Source organism: Nannobrachium achirus (assembly GCF_963921795.1).
Source record: "Nannobrachium achirus genome assembly, chromosome: 15".
NCBI lineage: Eukaryota > Metazoa > Chordata > Actinopteri > Myctophiformes > Myctophidae > Nannobrachium > Nannobrachium achirus.
The window spans coordinates 36,901,016-36,927,082 of record NC_137822.1 but is presented as its reverse complement, the minus strand read 5'-3'; the positions used below and the strand labels follow the sequence as shown (position 1 = coordinate 36,927,082).

General features: G+C 42.5%; 1 protein-coding gene across 1 annotated transcript; it reads right to left on the bottom strand.

Moving 5' to 3' along the window:
- Positions 1 to 4,221: 4,221 nt before the first annotated feature.
- il6st (interleukin 6 cytokine family signal transduce) lies at positions 4,222 to 26,067 on the bottom strand. The gene is made up of 16 exons (XM_080743270.1): positions 25,888 to 26,067; positions 25,435 to 25,515; positions 24,313 to 24,600; positions 23,172 to 23,328; positions 20,521 to 20,681; positions 19,727 to 19,881; positions 18,323 to 18,485; positions 17,439 to 17,521; positions 16,574 to 16,811; positions 15,661 to 15,855; positions 13,904 to 14,008; positions 13,287 to 13,436; positions 12,461 to 12,601; positions 9,891 to 9,987; positions 9,698 to 9,779; positions 4,222 to 8,238 (listed from the first exon to the last, which is right to left on the bottom strand). Exons 2-16 carry the CDS (start codon positions 25,502 to 25,504, stop codon positions 7,585 to 7,587), a joined length of 2,739 nt encoding a protein of 912 aa, XP_080599396.1. The 5' UTR covers positions 25,505 to 25,515; positions 25,888 to 26,067; the 3' UTR covers positions 4,222 to 7,584.

Here is a 26,067-nt window from a genome sequence, read left to right as displayed (position 1 = left end):
GAAACAGAAGAAAAGAGAGGTCTATACTTGAGTAAAAGTACAAAAGTATTGGCATCAAAGTACAAAATGTTTGTATGATTGCTTGTAGATCGGCTATCATTCTTTGATTTTCACAAGTCATTGTTGACATCATCATCCATTTAAGCTTTATAATTAGCTTCATACTAACATTAACATTATTTTTCTTCTTTCAATTCTAAACGTAGAGATTAGGTTATGAAAGGAAGGTGATTAGGTGATGAAAACTTGCAAAACTATAGCAGCCATTCACTTTAATCAACGCGATGCATCCAATGTAATTGTGATGAGGATGTCAAACAAACGTTAATCACGTCGTATTTAATTATACTTCATCTGTTACAGATGATTGTCCAAATAAACCGTACGTTATTTAAACTGTGAGCCATTTATAGACAATATGCAGTGTTGCCCTGGGCATCGTTGTAGGCTGTAGTAGGTGATGTGTCACACCATCTGCATACCATCTGCATTAACATATGAACTGAACGAGTATGCAAGTTGTCAATGATTTAACTCTATGACCATGATATGGGCTTTGGTGTGAAGTCATGAAAATATCGTACCCTACACAATTTACAAAAGCAACACAAAGTACATTCATTGATGAGCTGCTTCTTCCTGTCATCTGATCAGTGTCCACACAGTAGATTAATTCGAGTTGCATTTTAATATCAAATGAAACAGAGCAAAAACGATGTGCTGAATGAACCAATGCGAGTCTTTGAGAATTACAGTTAGTATCTTCACAAATAATGAGCACATTTCTAGAGACACGGTAACACATTCATTGTACTAAATGACAAGAAAGCATATATTTAGAACGATATGTAGCAGTGAAATACCACAAGATTTTGGAAAATGCCTACAATCAATACACTTATTTGAACACCTTGGTTACATTAAGTTCTGCATAATGCGTACTTTCTGCTTTTGGTACATTTCAATACAAATACTTTTTATACTTGTACTCAAGTAAATTTTGAATACAAGTCTTCCACTTGTATGATACTTAAGTAAAGAATGCGAGTACTTTTCCCACTACTGCCTAATAAGCATGCTAGTTTTAGTAAAATCAGACATCACAGATAGATTTATAGAGTAATAGGCTATATGGCAACTGTAAACTTAGCAGGAGTCCTCCAGGCTATGGGGGAAAGTAGCTGTTGGAAAAAGTACTCAAATGTTTTACACTTGTTTTTTTAAAAGTATCTTAAAAGTATCAATACTGCACTGTAGATGTACTCAGTTATAAGTAAAAGTCACACACACACACACACACACACACACACACACACACACACACACACACACACACACACACACACACACACACACACACACACACACACACACACACACACACACACACATACACGGGGGGGGGGAGTGACAAAATTCATAGATCTAGAACACAGACTTCATAGATATAGAACACAGAATATGTACAGTACAGTACAGTGAGGTACAGTATACAGTACAGTAAAGTACAGTAAGGTAATACGCAGTTATTACTGTTGTTTGAGCACGCCCGAGTTTTTTCAAAACTTTTTTTTTCCAAAAAACATTTTTTTCCAAAACTTTTTTTTTTTCAAAAAACATTTTTTTTTTCTTTTTTCAAAAAACATTTTTTTTTTCATCTGACCAGCTTATATATTGACTGTGTCAATTCTTGTTATGCTGTTTGTAGGTTGTTTGCAGGTCTGACTTGGACGTCGTATGCACGTCGTATGGACGGCGTCGCCCGCCGGTTGTGTGAGTGGGCAGAGGACAGAGTCTGTAGAAAAGGCATACATTAACGTCTTTGTGCAACATTTAATTATGGCCTTTGGATTGAAATCGAAGTGTTTATAGATTGCTGCAGCCTGTAGTGTGAAACTGAATCAGCTGGAAAAATCTGAACGCAGCTGCTGTTCTTGGCGTCGCCTGTTCGTCATTCATCGGCAATTATCGGCGCCGCCGCCACGCCGCTCGGGGCGGCAGAACCGGGATGTTGTTTCGACGTCTCAAATGCGTCAGGAACCGGGACGGTGTTTCGCCTTCTTGCGCCACAGAAACGGCGAAACACCGTCCGAGTTCCGGCTGCTGCACAGACCTCCAAACACCATCCCGGTTCCTGCAGGTTGCAACACACACACACACACACACACACACACACACACACACACACACACAGCTAGTTTGATTGATTGTGTAGCCTCATGGAAACCCTGTACATAATATATAAAATGTCACAATGACATAGTTTACACAATGCTTTACCCCCTCCAACTGTATAGCCTACATGTTCCCCATTTTCAACTATTTATTTTATTTTATCTGTGATAACTTCTTTGGCAATGTAAACGTATGTTTTCTCATGCCAATAAAGCTAATTTGAATTGAATTGAATAATGTCAAGCAATGCATGTGTAACGGAGGTGATCAGAAACTCCCCACCCGGCTTTGAACCCAGGTCTCCCACACCGAAGTCCAATATCTTAACCACTAGAGATACTAGACTTTTGAGGCTTCAAGGCTGGGGCTGCGACTCACTCCGTCACACTCACCCCCCCTTGACCTCCTCCTACGGGGAAGCCCAAAACCGGGACACGGCACCAATGTAACGGAGGTGATCCAAACCTCCCTGCCCGGCTTTGAACCCAGGTCTCCCACACAGAAGTCCAATAACTTAACCACTAGACCAAAGAGCCATCTCTTTAATCTGGGGGAGATACTAGACTTTTGAGGCTTCAAGGCTGGGGCTGCGACTCTCTCCATCACACATGCATTGCTCACACACCCCCCAAGTGGACCCCGCCTTGACCACGGCCAAATTTGAACCAACCTATTAAACGTTTTCGATTTCATAGACCGCATTACTAGTCCGCTGTGCCAGCTCGGCGAGGTCGTCTCATGATGTTTTCTGTAGCCTACTGCTTTTGAAGTTATTCTGCTGGTCTGGATATCAGTCTTCAAAGGAAGAAGATCTCAAGTGGGGCTCGAACCCACAGCCTCGGAGTCGTTAGATTTAGTAGCCTAACTCATTTGGCTACTTGCTACTTGAGAGACGAGCAACAAACAACATTACAAAAGAAAAAAGAAAAGAAGACTTTTAACAGCATATTTGTCTATGGTTTGTCGTTGCTTGTCTACATGACATGTTTGAATGTTTTGGAACCACAATAGAAACAGGATTCTACCTTTTGTCTTATTATCCATATTAGTATTATTGAAGTGTTCTTTTGTATGTTAGCCTTGAGAAGGTCAACGTTTTTGAGCTATGAACTGTAAGCAGGCTGGGATTTGAAGATGGGACCTCTGAACTGAGAGTCTGATCTTCAGACCACTACACCATCTCTTGCAATTGCTGTAGATGATCAGACATTTAACCACTTGAACCATCAATATCAAGTAAACTTGACCTTCCACTCTGTACTCAGTGCTCTTTCTTCTCTACGCACGCCAAAAATAGACGATCTACAAGCTCACAACGCTTTGCGCTGCACTTGTAGATCTAATATTTTTGGCAAAAGGTCTCCATGGAGTAGGGAATCTAGGGATGCTGGGTTGAAGCGGTTAATGTAAAACTCACACATAGATTTGGCCGACCCCCTGTAGTAACTCTGAGGAACCCCTGGGAGTCCTGGGCCCAGTGTTGAAGACCCCTGGCCTGGTGGTTAAGGCTCATAACACATAACAAAGATGCCAATGGAGTCTGACAGCTAGTAGCGGGTTCGAATCCCAGAGGCCTTTGCTGCTTGTCAATCCCTGTCAAAAAATGGATCAACCCTGATGTTCCTATATTTGGGCTTTTCATTAGTGGCAGAAAATGTTCCAATTTCAACGTTTTGACATTTCAAAATGTCAAAACTAGCAGATGAGGTCACAATGCCGTGTTGTGATCTTGTTGTAGATCATTTTTATAGTGTAAAATAGGGCTTAAAGGACTTTACACTGCCCACACCTCTCCAATGAGTAGGCACGAATTGTTTTTATAATGGTACCATAATATAAGTAACAAGCATTTAATAGTGGAGTCCAATTATATGAAGATATAGGTTGATAATGGCTGAAGTCATTCTTAAGTTATTTGGTGCTTTACTTACATGAATTTAATTAGGTTTTTATTCAGCCTAATAAAAAAAACTGTGTATTACACAATATAATCATTAACATAATGAGACAGTTATGGAAATCAGAGAAACTCGCATGGCCTTGAGGAACATTTTAAAGCCTTTATTTCATAGTTATGGGATGTTAAACATTTTGCTTGGGAAAAGGGCACTTAATTTCTGATGGCATGTAGTAAAAAGTTCCATCTTAAAACGTAAAGTAGTGTAGTGTGAATAGATTGCATGAGTACTACACTATGTGTGTCTCCAGCAAACTGGTTTCAAGAAAACGATGCATGTTGCATTACCAGAGCCCGACCTCTGATCTGGTGCAGTGGTTCTCAAACTATGGGTCGGGACACCAAGCGATTTTGGTGGCGGTGGTCCCCAGATGATTTGCTCAATGTGCAACACGGTTTTCTCACTCAACAGTAAACAAACCAGCATACAGTAAAATTGTACGCGCGCACATTTCTAAAGTGACAATTTAAGGACTTCTTAACACATCTAAAATAAAACAGCATTACTGCGTCAAAAGTAACAATAAAAAAAAATCCATACAATAAAAAATGGTCAAACATTGGCCAATTTGTCAAATGTTACTCAAGAGGGAAAGAAATAAGCCAAAATTGTGAAAATAGCAATTTTACAAGCTCACAACGCCTTGCAATGAGGCATGGAGGGTTTGAAGATCAGCTATTTTCACAGTATTTATCGGTGGAACCGAGTTAAACTAAACTTAATGCCTCAACTCCCATAGTTCCAAGTGACTGTCAGGGTGCGTTGAAATATGATTATTTTTGGGGGGTCTTGGCCTGAAAATGTTTGAGAACCACCGCTCTATTGCACAATTATTTACAATGTGAATTCCATGCTCAAATACAGGTTCAGCAACTCTTTCAATATATATATTAAAAAATAAAAGAATAGAAAAAAAAGAAAATACGTAGGATTTGCTCAGGTCATGAAAAAGTAATCAAAAATATACCATCTCCTTTTTGATAATACGCTCATAGATGAAATGTCAGTAACAAAATGATACAAGCCATATGTTTGCATTTAACATTGTCATGTAACATTACATAGGCCCCATCAATGCAGTGCCATTGAACACCTTTTTTAAACCACTTAATAGCTGTATAGTTCATTGATTGGGGTCCCCCAGGGCTCAGAACTCTATACCCCTTCCCTTTTCTCCCTAGTATAGTGAAATATGAGATTTGGTAAGTCTATACCAAAGCCCCCTCTATTTTTTCCATCTATGCCAAATCTCTTTTCCCCTCTATGCAAATTGAGAGATCCGCAAGCTCTCGGAGCTCGCAAATCTGCTATTTTTACCGAATTGTTTTCCCCAAGAATAATGTCACTAGTGGTTAAGATCTCCATTGGCCATCCGTTGATCACAAACAACCTCCCACTCGGACACACATCCAAGATAACAGCCTTCACATGTGGACAATTCTTTACAAACATAAAACCCAACAAAAAGGTCAGTCACATAAGCAGCGATTAGACACAACAGATACATAACAGATTACATGCTCCCAAACTTAACTAGTTGGGAGAGAGTAAGATATAGAACCACAAAATGACGTCAGTAAGGATGAGAGGTCTGATGAGAGGTCTGTATTTGGAAACGCACATGAGTTCTGGGCAAACACCGCCCATGGAAGCTTTTGATTGGCTGAACTGGAGCTAGGGAGCGCTCCTTTTTGTTCACTAGGACTGCACGGAGGTGCGACCACCTAAACCTATCCTTAACCCTAACCTCAGTAAAACTATGCCTAAACATAACCTTAACCCGAACTCATGTACGATTCCAAATTGCGCGTCTGGCAACTCTCAGCACACCCAGATGTCTTTACAGTCCCAATGGGCTCTAAGCTCAGCAGCCATATTGAAAAGAAACTGGGCCTGGTCCTTACTTCTTTCACAGGTCTTAACCATTATTATAATTAAGGATGTGTCCAATTTAGTGTAGCACACCATTTCAAATTTCAACTTCGAGGACTCCCATGTACACAAATGGAACCAAATTAACCCTTTACGGGTCCATTTGTGCACTCTCAGAGTTAATCGTTTATCAATTTGGATCTCCATTAGATATTACCTTAGCTGCAGCTACTCTTCCTGGGGTCCACAGGAATACATTACATTACATTAAAATACTAAGAGTGACAGACCCGTAAGTGGCCATCAGCACCCTGACTGTTTGACCAGAATGGAACAGAGCCTTCACATTAGTAGAACTGCATGGTAAGACCTGTGAAGGAAGTAAAGAAGATGCCAAATTGCTTTCTATTATGGCTATTGTGCATAGAGCCTATTGAAGCTTGTACCCCCCTATTTACACGATTCAAACAAAATCATGTCTTGAAAGAATTCATATACCCATCTGAGGCAATATTTCGCTTCCCAACTCATCTCAGCATTGTACATTAAAAAAAAAAATAATAATAAAAATCTGCCTGCCCGATACATTGGATCTTGAAAAAAACTAAATGCAGTGGCAGAGAAATGTTGTTGGCAAGACGTGTTGCTTCTAGATCTACATTGGAATACATTCAAGTGCAATATAATATACATAATCGTACTGTGAATGACAAACTGTCTGTTTTGCTTATTACTGTTATGTCCATCATATTTCCACAAATAGTAGCACGGCAGCAAATTGCAATTTTGTGAAATAAACACCGGGGATACTATTTGGGGGAAATACGGTATATGCTCACCAAAGCAAAGAGTAGGATGACAAACCGTATATTCAGAGTATAATGTAATACAAGTAACGCGCCGTAAGGTCGCGAAGCAATTTCCAACACACACACACACACACACACACACACACACACACACACACACACACACACACACACACAGAGTTCGGTTGAACAGCTAAGCTGTCCGTGAAAGCCACAGCCAATCAGCAACGCGGCACAGAACCATGTGAGCGAGTGAGCCAATCAGCGACGCGGCACATGGGTCATGTTTTGTATGGCGTGACGCATTCACTCACGCACATGAGCTGGACGTTTTCATACTAACTGCAGCCTGACGGTCGCAATCAAAGCATTTTTACATATATTTAACTCCCAGTTGAGTTCTGTCAGACGGTACAATAAACTAGACACTCTGGGGTCTAATCCTGCACCTCCAGAGATCAATCACACTTCGACTGATCTGCAAATCACTGATGAAATGTCTACGAGGATGGCCCCCCCCCCTCCCGCCCAAATAAATCGTTTTCGAGGCACTGACCATTTACAAGCAAACGCAACAGGATGTCCTTAAGGGCTTTTGATATAAATTCATGTTGTTGCGCCTGTGGTGCCACCGGACCGTAAAAAACTGCCGAACCTATACGCTCAAAACGCGCCGCAGAGCAACGTGTTGTGAGCTTATATATCGGCTATTCTTTTGGTCGCGCAACAAGTGCAAACCGAGTAAGAATAACCCGGGACTCTTCATTCTGTCACTGCGCCTGCGGCCGGTAACCGCCCAGCTGCGGCATGTAACCGGAGGCCGGCCGCGCTTCCGGCGCCACGGCGGCGACCTCCCCAGCCGTGCCCTCTGTTGGCGTGGCCTGCGGCGACGCCTCCTCCAGCGGGCAGAACTTGAGCAGGAGCGACCCGCCGTCTCGCTCCTCCTCCTCTTCCTCCCCGGCGTCTGGCCCGCCTGCGCGCAGCAAGAAACACGGGTTGCGCGGCGGAGGGAACCGCGACGACTGTCCGCTGTGGGCCTCAGGCGTGTCGGGGACCGGGTGCTCCTCTGAGTCCAGCAGGGGCTGCGTGGACTCGGAGCGGGCGAAGGTGGAGGCCGGATGCTGGCCCTTGTAGCCGCTGGTGCTGCTGCTGCTGCTGGCCGCCACCACCGAGGAGTACTGCACCGTGCTGGCCGTGGTCTCCGCGGACTCCACGCCCTCGTCGCTGTCTGACACGCTCTGGCGCGGCGACGACGTGCAGGAGGAGTCGCCGCCGATGCCGCTGCTGTGCTCCTCCGACAGGTACTTGTCCTTCTTCAGCGGCAGGCAGTTCTTGTCGTTCTCGTCGAACAGCGAGCGGCCGTCGCACGAGTCCACCTTCACCACGCTGACGTCCGTCAGGGCGTCCTCGTTGGGCGAGTCGGCCTGCGGGGAGGAGGGAAGCAAGGAGGGGTGTGTCTAATCAATGACTGGATTTACCTCATTTAACCCATTTAGGCCTGAACACATTATGACGCAATATTTTATGCTTTAAAAATATAAAAAAAATAGCAGATATATTAAGCTCACAGCGCTGCAAGCTTGTAGATCTGCAATTTTTGAAAAATCGTGAAAATTTGAATTTTGACCCGATTCTATAAGTGTCTTTTGAATCCTTCTAAGATTTTTGGAAAAAACCTATGTCAGCAATCTGGCCGGCCATCGTCAAAGAAAAGGTCCTTTTCACTTAACTGGAGCTCAGTTAGTCTGTTCTTGAGAGACTACTATGTCAGTGGTTCTCAAACCTTTTCATGTGAAGGACCCCCAAAATGATATTTATTTGGCCACGGACCCCCATTTCAAAATATCTAGTTCCAGGGACCACCCAGAAGCAAAATTTGTGTTACAAACGTTCGCTTTGAAAATACATAATATTCAAAGATTTGCACACATTTTCACGACCTTTTTCAAAAATAGCAGATCTACAAGCTTGTAGCGCGGCACTCGGTGCCGCGCTGTGAGCTTGTATATCTGCTATTTTTCACTGGTTAAAGCATTCAATAATTTTAGGCCTAAATTTCTTTCTTGTTTATTTTTATTCTTTTTTGCTAGTTGTTTTTATCGCTCTGACCTTTGGACACTGCACTATTAGGTTGTGTTAGTAGTTTTCTTTTAGTATTTCTGCTTGTGTTTGACATGATGTAGAGATACTTGTTGCACTAACTAGCATTGACTGTATGGTCACTTTGATTTGGGCACTGTATTATTTTTTGATAGTCGTGCTTTAAGACACTTTATGTATATATATTATTCGTTCCCTTTCCTGTTGTACCTTGCTCTTACTGTACGTACTGTACTCTGTACTCTGTTCTTGTTTTTTCTTTTTATCTTTTTCATACTTCTCTGTAACTTTGTAAATAACCTTATACTGCTGTGCTGCCTCTGGGCAACAAATTTTCCCCCTTGGGATAATAAAGGTATCTATCTATCTATCTATCTATCTATCTATCTATCTATCTATCTATCTATCTATCTAAATGGGTTAACTATTGAAAAATAGCAGATATACAAACTCACAGCTTTGAATATTTTTGACCCGATTCTATAAATGTCTTCTAAATCCTTCTTCTAAATCAGTGATTCTCAAACTTCTTCATGTCAAGGACCCCCAAAATTACATGTATTTGGCCGCGGACCCCCCCCCCCCCGATCTCAAAATATGTTGTTCCAGGGACCACCCAGAAGCAAATATTTGAGTTAGAAATAGCTTTTAAAAAGATATATTCAAAGTAAAAGAAAATCACAATCTTTCAAAAATAGCAGATCTACAAGCTTGCAGCGTGGCACTTGGTACCGCGCAGGTTGAGAACCACTGATATAATATACAACAGAATGTGGCTCTTACTTTGGAAGGGAAGTCAGGTGACCAGGTGCCGATACTGCTGCTTCCTGGGTTGGGGATCTGAGGCCAGAAGTTCTTCTTGATGCTGTGGAGAACACAGGAGTCACGTCACACCGTGGAGACACACTGTCATCACATCACAGGTCAGCACTAAAGACCACACCACTCTCCAAGTGTAAAAAGGTGTTAAACGTACGTCTCCTTCTTGTAGATGCACAGCAGCATGGTCAGGATCACGAAGAACAGGAAGCCCAGACAGACTCCAACCACGATGCCTTCGATCTGCCCCGGAGCTGAAAGAAACACAAAAAGGCCACGACTTTAGTTGAGAGGTCCTTAAGGGGCGCCCGCTGGCCTGGTGGTCAAGGCGCATACCACATACTAGGCTAAGATGCCTGCTGGCGTCGCCGGTTCGATTCCCGATCCGGACGACCTTTGCCACATGTCATTCCCCATCTCTCTCCCCATTTCCTGTCAGTCTACTATCCTATCAAAATTAAGGCATAAAAATCAAATCTTAAAAAAAAAAGAGGTCCTTAACCTTCTGGGTTCGATTCCCCCTGGGGACGCTGTGGGCACCGTGTTATCTCCTCTGCGTCATCAGTGCCCATAGTACCTAAGTGGGGTTGGCAAAGGAGCCTTTCTGTGAGGAGTTTGCAAGTTCTCCCCGTGTCTCCTAAAACATGCAGTAATCCTGGTCTCTATACTGCCTCCCCCTGGCCAGCCGGGGCGCCTGATGGAGGGGAAAGGAACTGGTTGGAATAACGTGTTCCTTCCACACGCTACGTCCAGCCGGGGAATCTCCCGTCGGGTGAAAAAAAGCGGCTTGGACTACTCATGCCTAGAAGGAAGCATGAGGTCAGTCCATTGCTCTCCCCAGGTTAGCAGAGTGAGTGTAGCGCCCAAGATTTCATTAGATAATTGGCACTGGGTGAAAAATGGGTTACAAAATCGTGGGATAAAAATTTGAAAAAAATAAATAAAGAAAAGAGGTCCTTAACCTATTAGAAAAATCAAACCTCGGTTCGAAGTGGAGCGGTGAATTTGAGCAGCTGTACCCTATGTGAGTGAGTGAGTGAGTGTAAACTGTGCCTGTGAGTGAGTGGTGAGTGTGCCTGGCCTGCACAAAACAGCGCCCCTCCTTTAACTAGTGTGTTGTGTGTGGCCACTCAAGGTATTGCCCAGGCTACGGACACGGCCAGCCAGCCAGCCAGCCACCCAGCCAGCCACCCAGCCAGCCACCCAGCCACATACCCACGGATATACCTGTTCATTGGGAGCGCTTTCACCGCTCCAAAAACATGTCTACTATGTTAGGAAGAGTTTGAAGTCCTTCCGTGTTCATTTAGACTGAACAATGACAGGAAACTAAGAGCGGACACGGGAGGAAATGTAACACAGGCTTCCGGATGGAACCAAGGTTGCGATTAAACGCTTAGTCAGCTAAACCAGGGGTTCACAAACTTTTACATGCCAAGAATCGCCAAACAGTCTCTGGCTGCAGCCCCTCCATTACCAAATACACAGAGCGGCAACACCCACTCTAGGGCTTAGCGATGTGACTTCCAATCATTCGATCCATGATTTCAAACTTGTGCCTCATTTACGATTAATAAACAATCATGAAAGAAAAGTGAAAATAGACGATCTACAAGCTCACAAAAAGCTGGTGGATATGGCTATAATAATCTATTTTAATTACTTTGTGTCAATTAAAATCTGATCAAACTTTATTTACAGAGCACATTTAAAACAACAGAAGCTGAACAAAGTGCTGTACAAGGTTGAGACAATCACAGCGAATATGTGCATCGTTAAAACACATTGGAGGATCAAGTGCAATTAAAAGCCAAAGGGAATAGGTGGATTTTAAGTGAGGATTTTAAAACCTCAATGGACTGGGCAGGTGGGATGGGTCTTTTTCCTACAGCCAGTAAGGACTTATCGTCAGACACAGGGAGCCAGTGAAGTGAGGCCAGGACAGGACTGATGATGTGCTCACGTCTTTTTGTGCCAGTGAGAAAGGCGAGCCGCCGGTGTACAGGGAATTGTAGTATTGGTGGATGGATGGATGGATGGATGGATGGATGTATGTATGTATGTATATGTATATGTGTTTGTGTGTGTGTGTGTGTGTGTGTGTGTGTGTGTGTGTGTGTGTGTGTGTGTGTGTGTGTGTGTGTATGCAATAAAAGTATATAAAAGACCTTCATCAGAAGGGACTGCAACACTTCAAACGAACTGCAATGATGTATGGGGCTTTTAAGCCGTGACATCATTTTGTAGGCAGAGGAGAACTCTGCCCCCAGAGCATTTTCTGTCCCTCGCTATTTCAACAGATCCGAGACAAAAATAACGACTAAAGTATAATTCTAACACTTTCCTTTCAACAACAAAGAGAAGAAAAATGTGTAAATAGTCAAAATAGTAAAAAGATTCACGGAAACTGGGGGCAGAAACTCTCCTCTGCCTACAAAATGATGTCATACGATGAAGCCTGACGCGGCGAAACGCGTCGTGCTAATAAAGAAATAATAATGCAGTAAGCAGTGGTCCATCACAGTTCATTTGAAGTGTTGCAGTCTCTTCTGATGAAGGTCTTTTATATACTTTTATAGCTTACATGTCTGCTGATTAGACTGCACCTTCGATACGGGCCTTTTTGGATGTGCAGGAGCCCCTTCTCTTTGTCATATATATATATATATACGTTTCAAATAATTTGGGATCAATTGCCTTGGACCCGGCTCCGCTCCGCCCACTCACCGTATTTCAGGGTGCTGAAGGAGTGCTCTGTGCCGTTGACTGAGCCCCGCTCCGTGGAGGCCCTGATCCAGGCCATGTATTTGGTGTTGCTCTTCAGCGGGGTCAGCGGGTGGGAGTACGTCTCTGCTGACACCGTTATCTCTGTGCACGCACGCACACACACACACACACACACACACACACACACACACACACACACACACACACACACACACACACACACACACACACACACACACACACACACACACACACACACACACACACACACACACACACACACACAGGGTACAATTACAATACAAAATATAGTATGTGTCTAGTGTCTACTGATAGCATTATCTCTGCACACACACACACAGGACATTCTGGAAACTGAGAGTGTGGTTGCCTATGTAAAGGCTGGATATCCAAAACGCTGCTTCCTGGTTGGCCACGAGTTTTACCCAGAACGAAATGATGACATCACTCTGTGTTTTCCCAAGGGTTTCGCCATTGGATGACGTCACTGGATGCTGCTTCCTGATTGGCTACGAGTTTACACAGAATTGGCTTCCATGTTATGGGATCACTATTGTGTGCATGTGGATGCGCGATGATGATGAATCGGCGATTCCACCCGTGCCAGCACTTTTCAACGGACGGTACATTGCCAGCTTTACTGTATATACAGTAAATTGCCCGCGACATCGCGGGATCGGCACTCTAGATACCTTTTAATATTTCACGAGTATTCGCGGGATCGGCTAATATTATATGTTCTGTTGAGCATACTGTACATGTTTTTCAACTGTTTGGGAAACACTGATCTAGATTCTGAAGCTACCTTTCTCGTCCCCATTCCCGGTGGAGTAGAAGACGGTGTAGTTGGTGATGAAACCACGTCGTTTGTCTTCAGGGATGGTCTTCCACTCCAGCACCGCCTCTGTGCTCCCGGGTTTTCCCTTTAGCCTCACCCCGGGTCCCTCCAATGGCACTGCAATGAATTATGTCAACAAACATATAAACCCTCCAATGGTAATACAATGCAACATTGTCAATGTGACCTTGAAGCATGTAGCCAGTGTCACATGCCATGCCAGTGACAATCTCAATCGCACAGTTCTAGCTTAGAGAGCAATGGCAAAGAAATCTAAAATAGATGTTCTGGCATTTCAGCCCTCAAGGATAAATATGGTTTATGTTTATGTTCTTGAAAACGTTGTCTGCCGAACATTCAGTGTTAAGAAACACCACTTTGAGACTAAACAGGATTTCTAAACTGTTTTCAAAGATGTGATTCGAAACGTGATGTTCCCACCCAGGTATGCAAACTTATGATAAGATCTTCTGGCTGTCTTGGAATAGTGGTCTAGTCTAATGACCATTACAATGTACTGATGTAACACAAAACCAAGTCAATTGTGACGATGGCACCAGCAGTGATGAAAGGTCCCTCCTCACCTCCTTGTTCCAGATAGGCAGCTTCAGTCCTGGCTGTCCCCACGCGTCCAGAGTTGTACAGAGGATACACCGACACCATGTAGCGCTTGAACTTCTCCAGGTCACCTGATGGTCACGTTAAAAAGTCCTTAGTTAGTGCCAAGTCAACCACTTCAATAGATTTTAACCAAATAATCCATTTTCAAAAATAACAAAAAGAAAAAGCAGTTCTACATGTTCACAACGTGTCGCGATGTGACTCATTGTGAGCTTTAGATCTGAATCAGCTTGTACAGTATATCTGAATAGAAAATAAGGGTTTGAGCTTGTAGATTGTCTATTTTCTAATTGAGCGGTGGTCACACCGTCTCCTATATGTGGCCGTGTGTGTATCCGTCCGTAAATCGGCTATTCCCACTATTTTATATTATTTGAAAATGTATAAACATTTTTAAACACAGAATCGATTATCATCGCAAATAATTGTGATTGGGCATTTATGTTAAAACTCTGGCAGGCCTACAAACTCACCACTTCTGTTTATTCAAAAGATCTTAGAAAAATTACATACCGGTAATAAATGTATACAATCTATAGTAATTACACAGTATATCGTCACTGTCGGGCAGAAATCTCTTATCTCCAAGTTTCACATTGTTTTCGTAAAAGTAAAGCTTCATCATACAAGACGGTCGCACAAAACTAGTGAAAATAGCTGATCTACAAGCACACAACGCCTCGCACCGCGAGGCGTTGTGTGCTTGTAGATCGGCTATTTTCACTACTTTAAATCTTTTTTTAAATAATAACAAAAAAAGGAAGGTTTTGGACATACAAGGTTTCCACCCGCCATTTTCAAAATAAGGGTGGACACCTTGGACATATTGTACAAGGTTTCCACCCGACAGTGACGATGTCTTATACAGTACATCAGTGTTTCTCAAATGGGGGTACGTGAGAAAAACTAGAAAATGGGGCTATGTAATGCATTTTACTGTTATGGTTAATGATAAAACATTGACAGAGTTTGTGTGAACCTGCTCATCTGTACACGTTTAAACCATATAACATCACTTACTTGACTAGTAGTAACTAGCTGAATAGTTGAACTACTGAATAGAGAGCAATGTTTATTTGCCATTATGCTGTTTTATTTTGAACGTATTGGCATTGGAACTGGACTTTATATGTAAATTTAGCTGTAGTCAGGGGAATTGGATTCGGAAATCAGTGTAAAGGGGTACTGCAGCCAAAACACTGCAGTCAGGGGCGTCACAAGGGGTAGGAAAGTGGGACTGAGTTACTAGGGCCCAAGGTGGAGGGGCCCTAGTAACTTTAGCTATTGAAAAATAGCAGATATACAAGCTCACTTGCGAGCTTGTAGATCAGCTATTTTTTTTAAAGTCGTGAAAATGTGCGCAAATCTTTGAATACCGGTATATGTATTTTTTAAGTGAACATTTTTAACTCAAATCTTGCTTCTAGGGGGTCCCTGGAACTAAATATTTTGAGATGGGGGGGGGGGGGGGTCCTTCACATGAAAATGTTTGAGCATCACTGACATGGAAACATAGGTTTCTTGGCACACATCTTCACGATTTTTCAAAAATAGCAGATCTACAAGCTCGCAGCGCGGCACTCGGTGCCGCGCTGTGAGCTTGTATATCTGCTGTTTTTCAATAGTTAACATTCATGGGGGGCCCGCAGTGAATCCTTGTACCCAGGGCCCAGAATTTGGTGTGACGCCCCTGACTGCAGTACATCATTATCATCATCACCTCTGATGCTAGTCGAGGTGGTGTTGCCCAGCTCTCTCTGCCAGTCCAGCTGTCCTCCGCTGACCGCCACCCATTCCACCACGTAGTGGGTCACGTTGTACCCGTGAGGGCCCGGCTTCAGGGTGGGGGGCTGCCACTCCACCCACAGGTTGGCACCGTCACCCCAACACCTCAGCCCCTCCACAGCAGGCAGCTCTGAACACACACGCGCGCGCGCGCACACACGAATGTCACAATCTTGACAATTCTTTATGATTAACTTGTCATACGAATATTTGTGATTAAACATTTTTGGCATTGAACATGGTTTAAAATTACATTTGTGTTTGCCTTTTAGGCATTGTAAACAAAACAATTGCATAGAGGCAGATGTGACAAACAACCTTTAACAATATTATTCAGAAATAGTGGGGAAAACATGGCACGTTGTGTGCTTGTAAATCGGCTATTCCCACTATTTTATATTAGTTGAAAATGTATAAACATTTTTCAACATAGAATCGATTATCATCTCAAATAATTGTGATTAGTCATTTATGTTATAACTCTGGCAGGCTTACACACTCACCACTTCTGTTAATTCAAAAGATCTTAGAAAAATTGCATACCGGTAATATATGTATACAATCTATAGTAATTACACATTATATCGTCACTGTCGGGCAGAAATCTCTTATCTCCAAGTTTCACATTGTTTTCGTAAAAGTAAAGCCCTGCTTCATCATACAAGACGGTCGCACAAAACTAGTGAAAATAGCTGATCTACAAGCACACAACGCGGCGTTGTGTGCTTGTAGATCGGCTATTTTCACTACTTTAAATCTTTTTTTAAATAATAACAAAAAAAGGAAGGTTTTGGACATACAAGGTTTCCACCCGACAACGACGATATTTCACGGTAGTTTTGACCTACTCAGTGCCTCTCTAGTGATGAGCATGGTTGCTTTGGGAGACTCCCCGACGGCGTTGCGGGCGATGAGTTCGATGTAAGCCGACTGACTGTCCAGCAGCTCCAGCGTCTTGATGCTGGTGATCTCCCTCACAGCGGAGTCATAGTCAGAGTCTGTACGGTTGACCGCCACGCTCTCCCACTCCGGAGCACGGACCCTGACGTCGAAGCTTCGGATTTTCCCGTTGGACAACACAGGATCCTAACCCAAGACAAAATAATTCACCCCTTTAGACCTGAACGCAAATCTGCGTCACTTTAGATTTGAACCACTTTAACCATTATTTTATGCTTTAGAAAATAGCAGATATACAAGCTCACTGCGTGGCACGTTGCAAGCTTGTAGATCTGCTATTTTTGAAGTCTATGAATATTTTTAAATGTCTAAATCCTTCTTCTAAATCAGTGGTTCTCAAACTTTTGCCCAAAAATTATATATATTTGGCCGCCAAGGCACCGACCCCCCATCTCAAAATATGTAGTTCCAGGGACCACCCAGAAGCAAATATTAGAGTTACAAATGTTTGTAACTCTATATTCAATGACTTGGCGGGCAAATGACTTGTACATCTGCTATTTTTCCAACAGTTAAAGCTAATAATTCTGGGCCTAAATGGGTCAAACTAAAATGTAATATCATGACTGAAAAGTGTGAGAGACTTTAAGTACAGTACACCGATGATTAATCGACTATATACATTCTGAGCAGCCAGTATTTGAGATAAGAAGCTTCGTCTGACATGAGTGAAAATCAGGCAGAAACAACAGGCCTGTTTCCTACTTAAATCCAAAATGACATGTTAGATTTGAATCAATTTGATTAATTTACCTTAGAAATGATTTCAACTCTTCGCTTGTTGCCGGTATCCCCGGGAGTAATGACCATCCATACATCTGGTGGACTTTTGGGTTCTGGAAATAACAATAGTGTCATATTAAAAATCTGATATAGACAGAGGATACACACGTCATTCCAGCGACAGAAGCATTAGTGCTTATGTTTTCTTCAGTGTCTGCATAATGGCCTCGGGTGATTTTGGTTCCCAAAACTACTTGGCTTGATAGTGATATCCAAAAGAGCAATGCGATGTCTCCTGGGACCTAAACTAGTGAATATGGGGTATAGGCAATCTATAAGATCACTCAAAAGAAATTCAAAGAATTTTAAATGACAACTTTGTTTTTTTTTACAACAAGGGTTCATATTTTAGATTGTAATTAGAGAAAAGAAAATATGAGTGTACATTCTTTTTTTATTTACTGCTTTCTATCGTTTTAGCTATTTTAACGAATTAGATCGGTGGGTGGGTGCATGCGTACACGTGGCTAAATAGTATGTCTTTTTAGACACAGTAAGCCTATTCCCAAGATGCACTGCAATCTTTCATGGGCAGATGTGACTTATGGGGGCTTGTAGTAGTGTTACTGTAAATAGTAATAAAGAAATAAGTGGCATATTGTGTCTAAAAAGACATATTTAGCCACTTGTACGCATGCCCCCAACCACTGAAATCAAAATCATTAAAATCACTAAAACAATAGAAAGCAGTCAACTTATATTTTCTTTTCTAAAATTACAATCTAAAATATGAACCCTTGTTGTAGAAAAACAAAGTTGTCCTTCAACAATGTTGGCAGTCAACGAGTAAAAAAAAAAAGAAAAAAGTACACAAATTCAGCTTTCTCTTTCTCTTAGTATTAAAATCTACTCACTGTCCTCTGGTGTTCTGGTGGTGGCATTGCTGCTCCAGTCGCTCCAGTATCCGTAGCCCTCCGTGTGGGGTTTACATCTGACCTGACACACGTACCTGGTGTACGGCCTGAGGTACTGCAGCCTGAACGACTGGATGTCCTTGGCCGTGTCTTCCAGAGGAATCTGAATACCGACCACAACCCAAAGATTATTACATAATCCTCTAATCGCAATTATTTGACATAATCGCAATTATTTTGTCATAATCGTTTCCATTGAAAAATGTTTTCAACATAGTGGAAATAGCAGATCTACAAGTTCACAACGCGTCGCATTGCAGATCGGCTATTTCCACTACCAATGTTCTTTTTAGAGTATAAAGTTGTCAAATATGTCAGTCATTTCTTCGTATATTTAGGTTATGTGTCATATCTGCCATGTGCAACTTCAAAGCCTAAAAGCCAAACGGATATGTAATTGTCAACGACAAAAAACACAATTAAATCATTAATCGCAATTATTTGAGTAATAATAATCGTGACAGCCCTAAAGACAACGTCACTCCATCACTACTCATCCATGGATCTAGCCTCTTAATTTGGATCTCAAAGTGCACCAGATTGAAGCATTTTCATTGCAAATAAAATAAAAAAAGATTCCCTGTCTCTCCGTGTCTTTAGTAAACAGAAAATTTGATAGAATCAGGATAGCGAACTCAGAGGATACAGGATGAACAAGTGAAATTGGCAGTGATGAAACAAAATAATTAGACAAAATTGGAACAGGAACTCCATCAATTTGAAGCTGATTAATGCGTACTCTCTCCTGATTGGATTAAATTGGCAACGCATTCTGTTTACTAAAGAGCTGGAGAGACCCTGCTACTGAACAAACACATTATTAATGTGATCGTAATCATTGCTATAGAGTTGTTTGCTCAGCAACAACATTTTTACAATTTACAAATTAGGCAAATCAGACAATATTGATTGAATCAAATTATATATTTTTATATACAATGTTGCTATATTTATGTATGTCCAAAACCGTTATTTTTTTATCATAATTATACAAATGTAGAATAGTGAAAATAGGCGATCATAAAACAAGGTTTTATGACGATATACAGTACTGCATATACTGCACATTTCCAAATATTCACCTGGCGCATCAACTGCCATTCAAATGGACGCAATCATAAATAAATATCGCAAAAAGCCGCCAGGCACCAATTAACCGCCGGAGGTTCCAATCGATTTTGCGAATTCAACGTCCGGGCTACTATTTGGAAAAATAAGGTAGTAACAACTAAAATGACACGCATGCTTTCCCGGATTGAAAGGTATAACTTAAGTATAGGCTTTCCAGGGCTAAACGGTTTAACTTACTTTCATATATAAACATATGAGTGAAGCTGCACTCACCTCAGTCCAGTGTGCCGAGGCCGCGGAGCAGTATCGGATCTGATACTTCAGTTTCACGTTCACCTTTTTGATCGGCGCAGTCCAGTTCATCAGAAGGGACGTCGAAAAGTTGTTCTCCGAGATCAACGTCACGTGTGAGGGAGGATTTGTTTTCACTGCAAGAAGAAAGCTGTGCGTTACAGAGCAGTGTTTCTCAACGGTTCAAATTTCAAGCTCTCCCCATAACTCTGACAGTGTACAAATGGAACCAAATGAACCCGCGAGTGGAACATTTTTCAATTTCTAAATCAACCATTGAAGATATCTCACCAATATCCGGAGTTACATCAGGCCAAGGTAACTGCACAACCTCAACCAAAGTGCCATTATACTTTACCTCAGAGAGCGTACAAATGTATTCAACTTGACCCGTAGCGTAAGGGTCTATTTGAATTTCTGATGCGGTGACGGACCGTATTAGAAAATATAGTCCTCTACGGGGACCTACCATGGGTCAGACTGAGAAGGATGAAGCTGGCAGGGCACTGCGTCAGGCACCCAGAACAGACAAACTGACACTATGGGAGCCAGCCAACCCCAGGCAAAGCCAGGAAAAGCAAGAAGCGCACCACCTACATAGATGCACTGCGGCACAACAGCTTAGCTAACAACGCTGTAGAGCTCAAGACCCTGATGCAGCGATTTCAGTTGTGTCCCGAGTTGGTATTGGCTACACCGCACTCTCGCATCGCATCACATGTAGCATTTTCTTTCTGGGGTCCACGGGGACAGAAACTAAACTGGAAGTGACTTACCGAAGCGGTTGGCGTCCTCCACAGCCAGGTGTTCCGAGTCCACTTTCCCCAGTGCGTTGGTGGCCTCCACCCAGATGTCCACCCCGGTGAAATGAGGGAAGATCTCAAAGGTGATCTGACCGCTGTTGTTCTGCTCCGCCACACTGGCCTTGGCTCCATCACTGTAAACAATCCATACATTACTTTACTATCACTGCCGAGGACAAACAATCCATACATTACTTTACTATCACTGCCAAGGACAAACAATCCATACATTACTTTACTCAGGGGTTGACACAAGTACAGGTCATGTTCTACTTGACCGAAGGTCACGCCCACTTGCCCGAAAAGTAAATCGTCCATTATAAAATGATAGGTACGATTTGAATTACCGCTCATTTTAACACTTATTTCTTTACTTTCTGGGGCTGTGCGATACAAAATGTCACACCTCAATACCTCCAAATCCAAATACCTACATACTTTAGCTATGATTGAATATGTCTATGGTTTCACACTTGTTATTTTATATTTTTAAATGTAGCAACAGTAAAAAAAAAACAGCACATTAGGTAAACAGTGCTCTTATTTTACATTCCACAGACCAGAAGACACAGCGCACTGGCCACGTTCAGGTGTTTAGACAGATATCTCGTGTTGTGTTTATAGACATTTATGTCCCCTCTCAAATGAGCACTTGCCCTGTCGGGCAACCTGAAAGCCAACTTCACCTGCCCTGACGTTTTATTTACCTGCCGGGGGCAGGTGGGCAAGCCTTAGTGTCAATGCCTGAACTTTACTCACTGCCGAGGACAAACAATCCATACATTACTACAGTATCACTGGTGACCACATACAAGTAGGGGTGGGCGCGATATGGTGATAAATATCGTTGAGACGATACAATGTCTCCACGATATGCCTTTTCAGAGACATCGTCTATATCAGGGGTCCTCAATAGGCGGACCGCGGTCCACGTCCGGACCGCGAGGCACCGCCGACCGGACCCAGGACGAATTATATATAAAAAAAAAAAAAAGAACTCCACGTTTTGTTTCCACTTCTCCTTGTATTCATTCATTTCATTGCATGCGCTCTGAAGTCTGTGTGCGAGAGAGAGAGAGAACGGCACGCTGATTGGCTGATGCCGGGTCATAAACTATTATGGGTTGTCATCTCTATGACAATGACGCGCTGATAAGCTGTTACCACCGCCTCTGTTCATTTCACTGCGGAGTGCGGAAGTTTTCGAAGCGGGCAGCACGCAGCAACAGCGATTAGCTGCAGGCTGTAAACTAGTTATAAATCAGTGGGTTTCATTCGCGCACAAGCACAACATCAACGTGAATACGTTTGCAGGATGAGGATTATAATCTTCTCTGCAGAGAGTTTTCGCGAGGTGCCACACTGCAGCCACAGCTGGCTGCCTCTCTTTCTCCATGGATATGCAGCCAGCGAGCCATGCAGCAAAGCGAGCCACACGCATTACTCGGAGTGGGGAGGCTCTCTCCACGCATCGTCTCCGACGCGCGACACCTTGTTTTCAGGATCGATATTCACGTTGCGACACAAGCATAAATCATTCGAAGATTATCCCAGTTTGCTAAAAGAAACAAACACTAGCGCAAACAAATAATTTTCGTAAAATAAATATCTCTGCTCCACCTTGATTTATTACATTCTGTTCTCCCTTCAACGGGTTGTTACTCTTTAGTCAAGTGAGTCAACTTGTGGGTCAAAGAGGACCCCAAATGATTTTGGAGGAGTCCCCAGGCCAGATGAAAGTAACGTCATAATTAAGGACTTAACACCCTTTTAATAAAGAAAGAAACAGAAAAAGACCATTACTGCATCAACAAACTACTAAAAAAAACATTAGCCAATGTAAAATAATGTATGAAAGGGATATATATATATATATATATATATATATATATTTATATATATATATATATATATATAATTTATTTTTCCCCGGACCCGGACCTGTTTCAAAAAAATATTTGTGGACCTTCAAGATTTGTATTTGAGGACCCCTGGTCTATATCGTGATACAGGAAGATCCTGTTGAATTGTTAATACAGAGATTCATTGCAGAATCGATTTAAACCAGCATTTTGGTCTAAATCAGTAGTTCTCAAACTTTAAAATGCCAAGGTCTCCCTTTAACTCTGACAGTATACAAATGAAACCAAAATTGGGTCCATTTGGTTTCATTTGTATACTGTCAGAGTTACATACTTGTAAGGGTCAGTTTAGTCCCTGGACCCCACTTTGAGGACCACTGGTCTAAATGGTCTGTTACTCCTTTTTCTTTTAGTTTTTTCTTTCGTTTGTACTCGAGTGATACAACCTCTTTAGGCTGATATGGCACCTCCGCTCCCGTCGGTGCCATATCAGCCTGTCGGTATTTTATCACTCGATAATGACCGCTGAGGCAGACGTTATCCCTTGCCCAGCATTCCATTGGACATAACATAAGAATACTCTTTTGTGCTTCCCCAAGTCTGTTTAACAAAATTATATCTCCCCATAGCAAAATAACACTATCTACGTACAGGACAATGCAATTTTGCGGTTTACGCTTAATGAAAATTAACCGTGAAGCCGCTAAGAATAGCCGGATATCTTTTAACGCTGACATCCCTAGTTGAAAGGGTTTAACTCACGAAAATCCAAGGGAAGCAAACAGTGTGTAGTTGGTGATCAGTTCTCCGGTGCCACGTTTTCCAGGCTCCCACGTGCAGGCGAGCACAGGTGACATCTCATGAAGGTCACCGTTCAGAGTCGCAACGCAGGACAAACCTGTGGGAGTCTCTGGAGGATCTGGATGACGAGGGAAGACATGATTAGCAACGGTTAATCAAGTACATACGTACGTACGTACGTACGTACGTACGTACGCACAACATACAATATATGTTAAGCCCATACATGGAGATCCCTGTCTAAACCAGCCACACAGATATGGGCCATGTCTTGGCCATCTGACCAGTGATATAGAGTATATCGATGACATCAGGGATATTCGTATATGGGCATAAAAGGGATTCTGGGGAATACCCATATATGGACTTTTACATAGGTGATGTCACCTGTGATGTGTCCGGTGAACCACAGTGTCAGGCGTGACCTTCAGAGATACACGGATACGTAGACAAGATGTGCCGGACATCACAATGACATCAGAGCATGATGTCAGAGCAGCAAACCCATGGCTTAAGGCCTATTCCCACCGGGCCAGATAACAGATAAAATCACACCCGTGTGAACTGAGCGGTGGTTGTGTGTGTGTGTGTGTGTGTGTGTGTGTGTGTGTGTGTGCGTGCGTGTGTGTGTGCGTGTGTGTGTGTGAGAGAGAGAGAGAGAGAGTATTGCAGTTGATGCTCAGACTAGACTCAAGAGCACCCTCTCTGGTCACTGAGTGGTAGTTCAGGCTACATACACACATACATACATACATACACGGATACACGGATACACACACGGCCATGCTATGGAGCGGTCTACCACCGCTCAAAAAAAAATCTCTTTCTCCAGATATTTTTCCATTCAAATTCACCACAGATATTTGCCACAGATACTTTTATCTGTGGCAAATATTGTTTTTATCTGTATCTACCATCCACTTTGAATGGAAAAATATCTGGAGAAAGAGATTTTTTTTATCTGTTATCTGGCCCAGTGGGAATGGGCCTATAGACTGTAAAAATGTGTAATACACGTCTACACGTCCAGACAGACAGACAGACGGACAAGCTGTGACGTTTCTCATAGTAAACTTGTGACCTACGGTCGCAATTAACTTACAGCCCTTGGTGAGGATGATGGCGTGCACCAGCTTGTTGAATTGCGTCTTGACATAGCATTTGCAGAACAGCCAGGTGGGAGTGTCCGTGCCCACGGTGAAGGTGACGCTGATGGCAGAGTCGTTGACCTTGGTGTAGGTCTCTCTGGGCAGCCTGGCCACCGAGCTAAACTCCCAGTAGAGGTCGTCCGCGCTGGCTTCACTCGTGCCGTTGAGCGCGCACGTGGCCGTGAAGTTCTTCCCGATTTCCACCACCGGAGACTGGGGCACGATCATCACATTCGGTTTGGCTGAGCAGAGAGTTAGAAAGACAGAGAGTTAGAAAGAAGGCGTTAAGTGTAGGGATGGGAGGATAATCACTATTATTGTTTATTGTGATAAAAAAAAATAAAAAAAATCACGATAATCATATTGTGGAGATTTAATTTATTGTGAAATCGTCATCTGTCATGTACTGGGATGAATTCACCTTTATGTTTTTATGTTTATGAGTGTTTTTTTGGCAAAGAGATCTGGTAGACGGTAGAGAGTGAAAAAGGTCAAAAAACGGTGTCAAGTACAATATTCACAGGTCCCTTTTACCAATTATAGAGGGTTTAAGTCTTAAACCCTCTATAATTGGTAAAACAGCCCTGTGAATAACCTACTTGATACCGTTTTTTCACTCTCTACCAGATCTCTTTGCCAAAAAATAGCCGATCTAAAGTACAAGCTCACAACGTGTCGCGTTGTGAGCTTGTATTTTAGATCGGCTATTTTTTGGCAAATGTTCTGCCCAAGGATAATGGATGTTTTGATTTTGATTAACGCCTGTAGATAATCAAAACCTGGAATGGAATGTTCTACGACTTCCTGTTATTCAATAAATGAGTCATGTGTGTACTGTTACTACTGTGTTATTAATGTGAGTCCTGTATGTGTGTATGTCCTTGTAGTTGGAGTGAGATATCTGGCATAGTTGTGTGACCAGTTCATATTCATAAGCAGGATGGCGCAACATCCTGTTACACACACACACTTCATAAGCATACATTACACACACACACACACACACACACACACACACACACACACACACACACACACACACACACACACACACACACACACACACACACTCTTACCATAGCAGAGGACAGTGAAGCAGAGCAGACATGATAACAGCACGACCTGAATGGATCCACCTGGACCCATGATGACGTCACCTGGAACCAACACACATCCAATCCATCAATCAATCAAACTATATGAGATACATGAAGTGGTTCCTGTGTAAATAAGCCAAAATGCTTACTAGGATCTCCTTTTAGTTGACCGTGTACCAGTGATTTGTACTGTCATGAAAGTGAAACTACTTTTTCCTATGCAACTTGTAATAAATTCTTCAATCAATCCATCAAAGCTGAACTACTAACAAAATTAAGTATATATATGGCCGCATATAATATATATTAAATATATATGGGCCCGAAATAACCATGTTAGCTCAGCTGCAGTGTTAGCATCCTTTAGCTCTCTCACACACACACATACTGATCACAAACTAAATCAATAAGTCACACTGTTTAAAACGTTACCCGATCGACCGATGATCGCCCTCCTGGAATCAGAATATATTCCTTGTGTATCGTTCAGACTATAAGGCGTCCATGTGTTGTATTACAAGCACTAAGTTACAAGTATAAACAGCGCGTTTAAATGTTTATAACAAACATAACGTTAACATTTCTGACATGAAAACGCAGACAGCCTCTAGA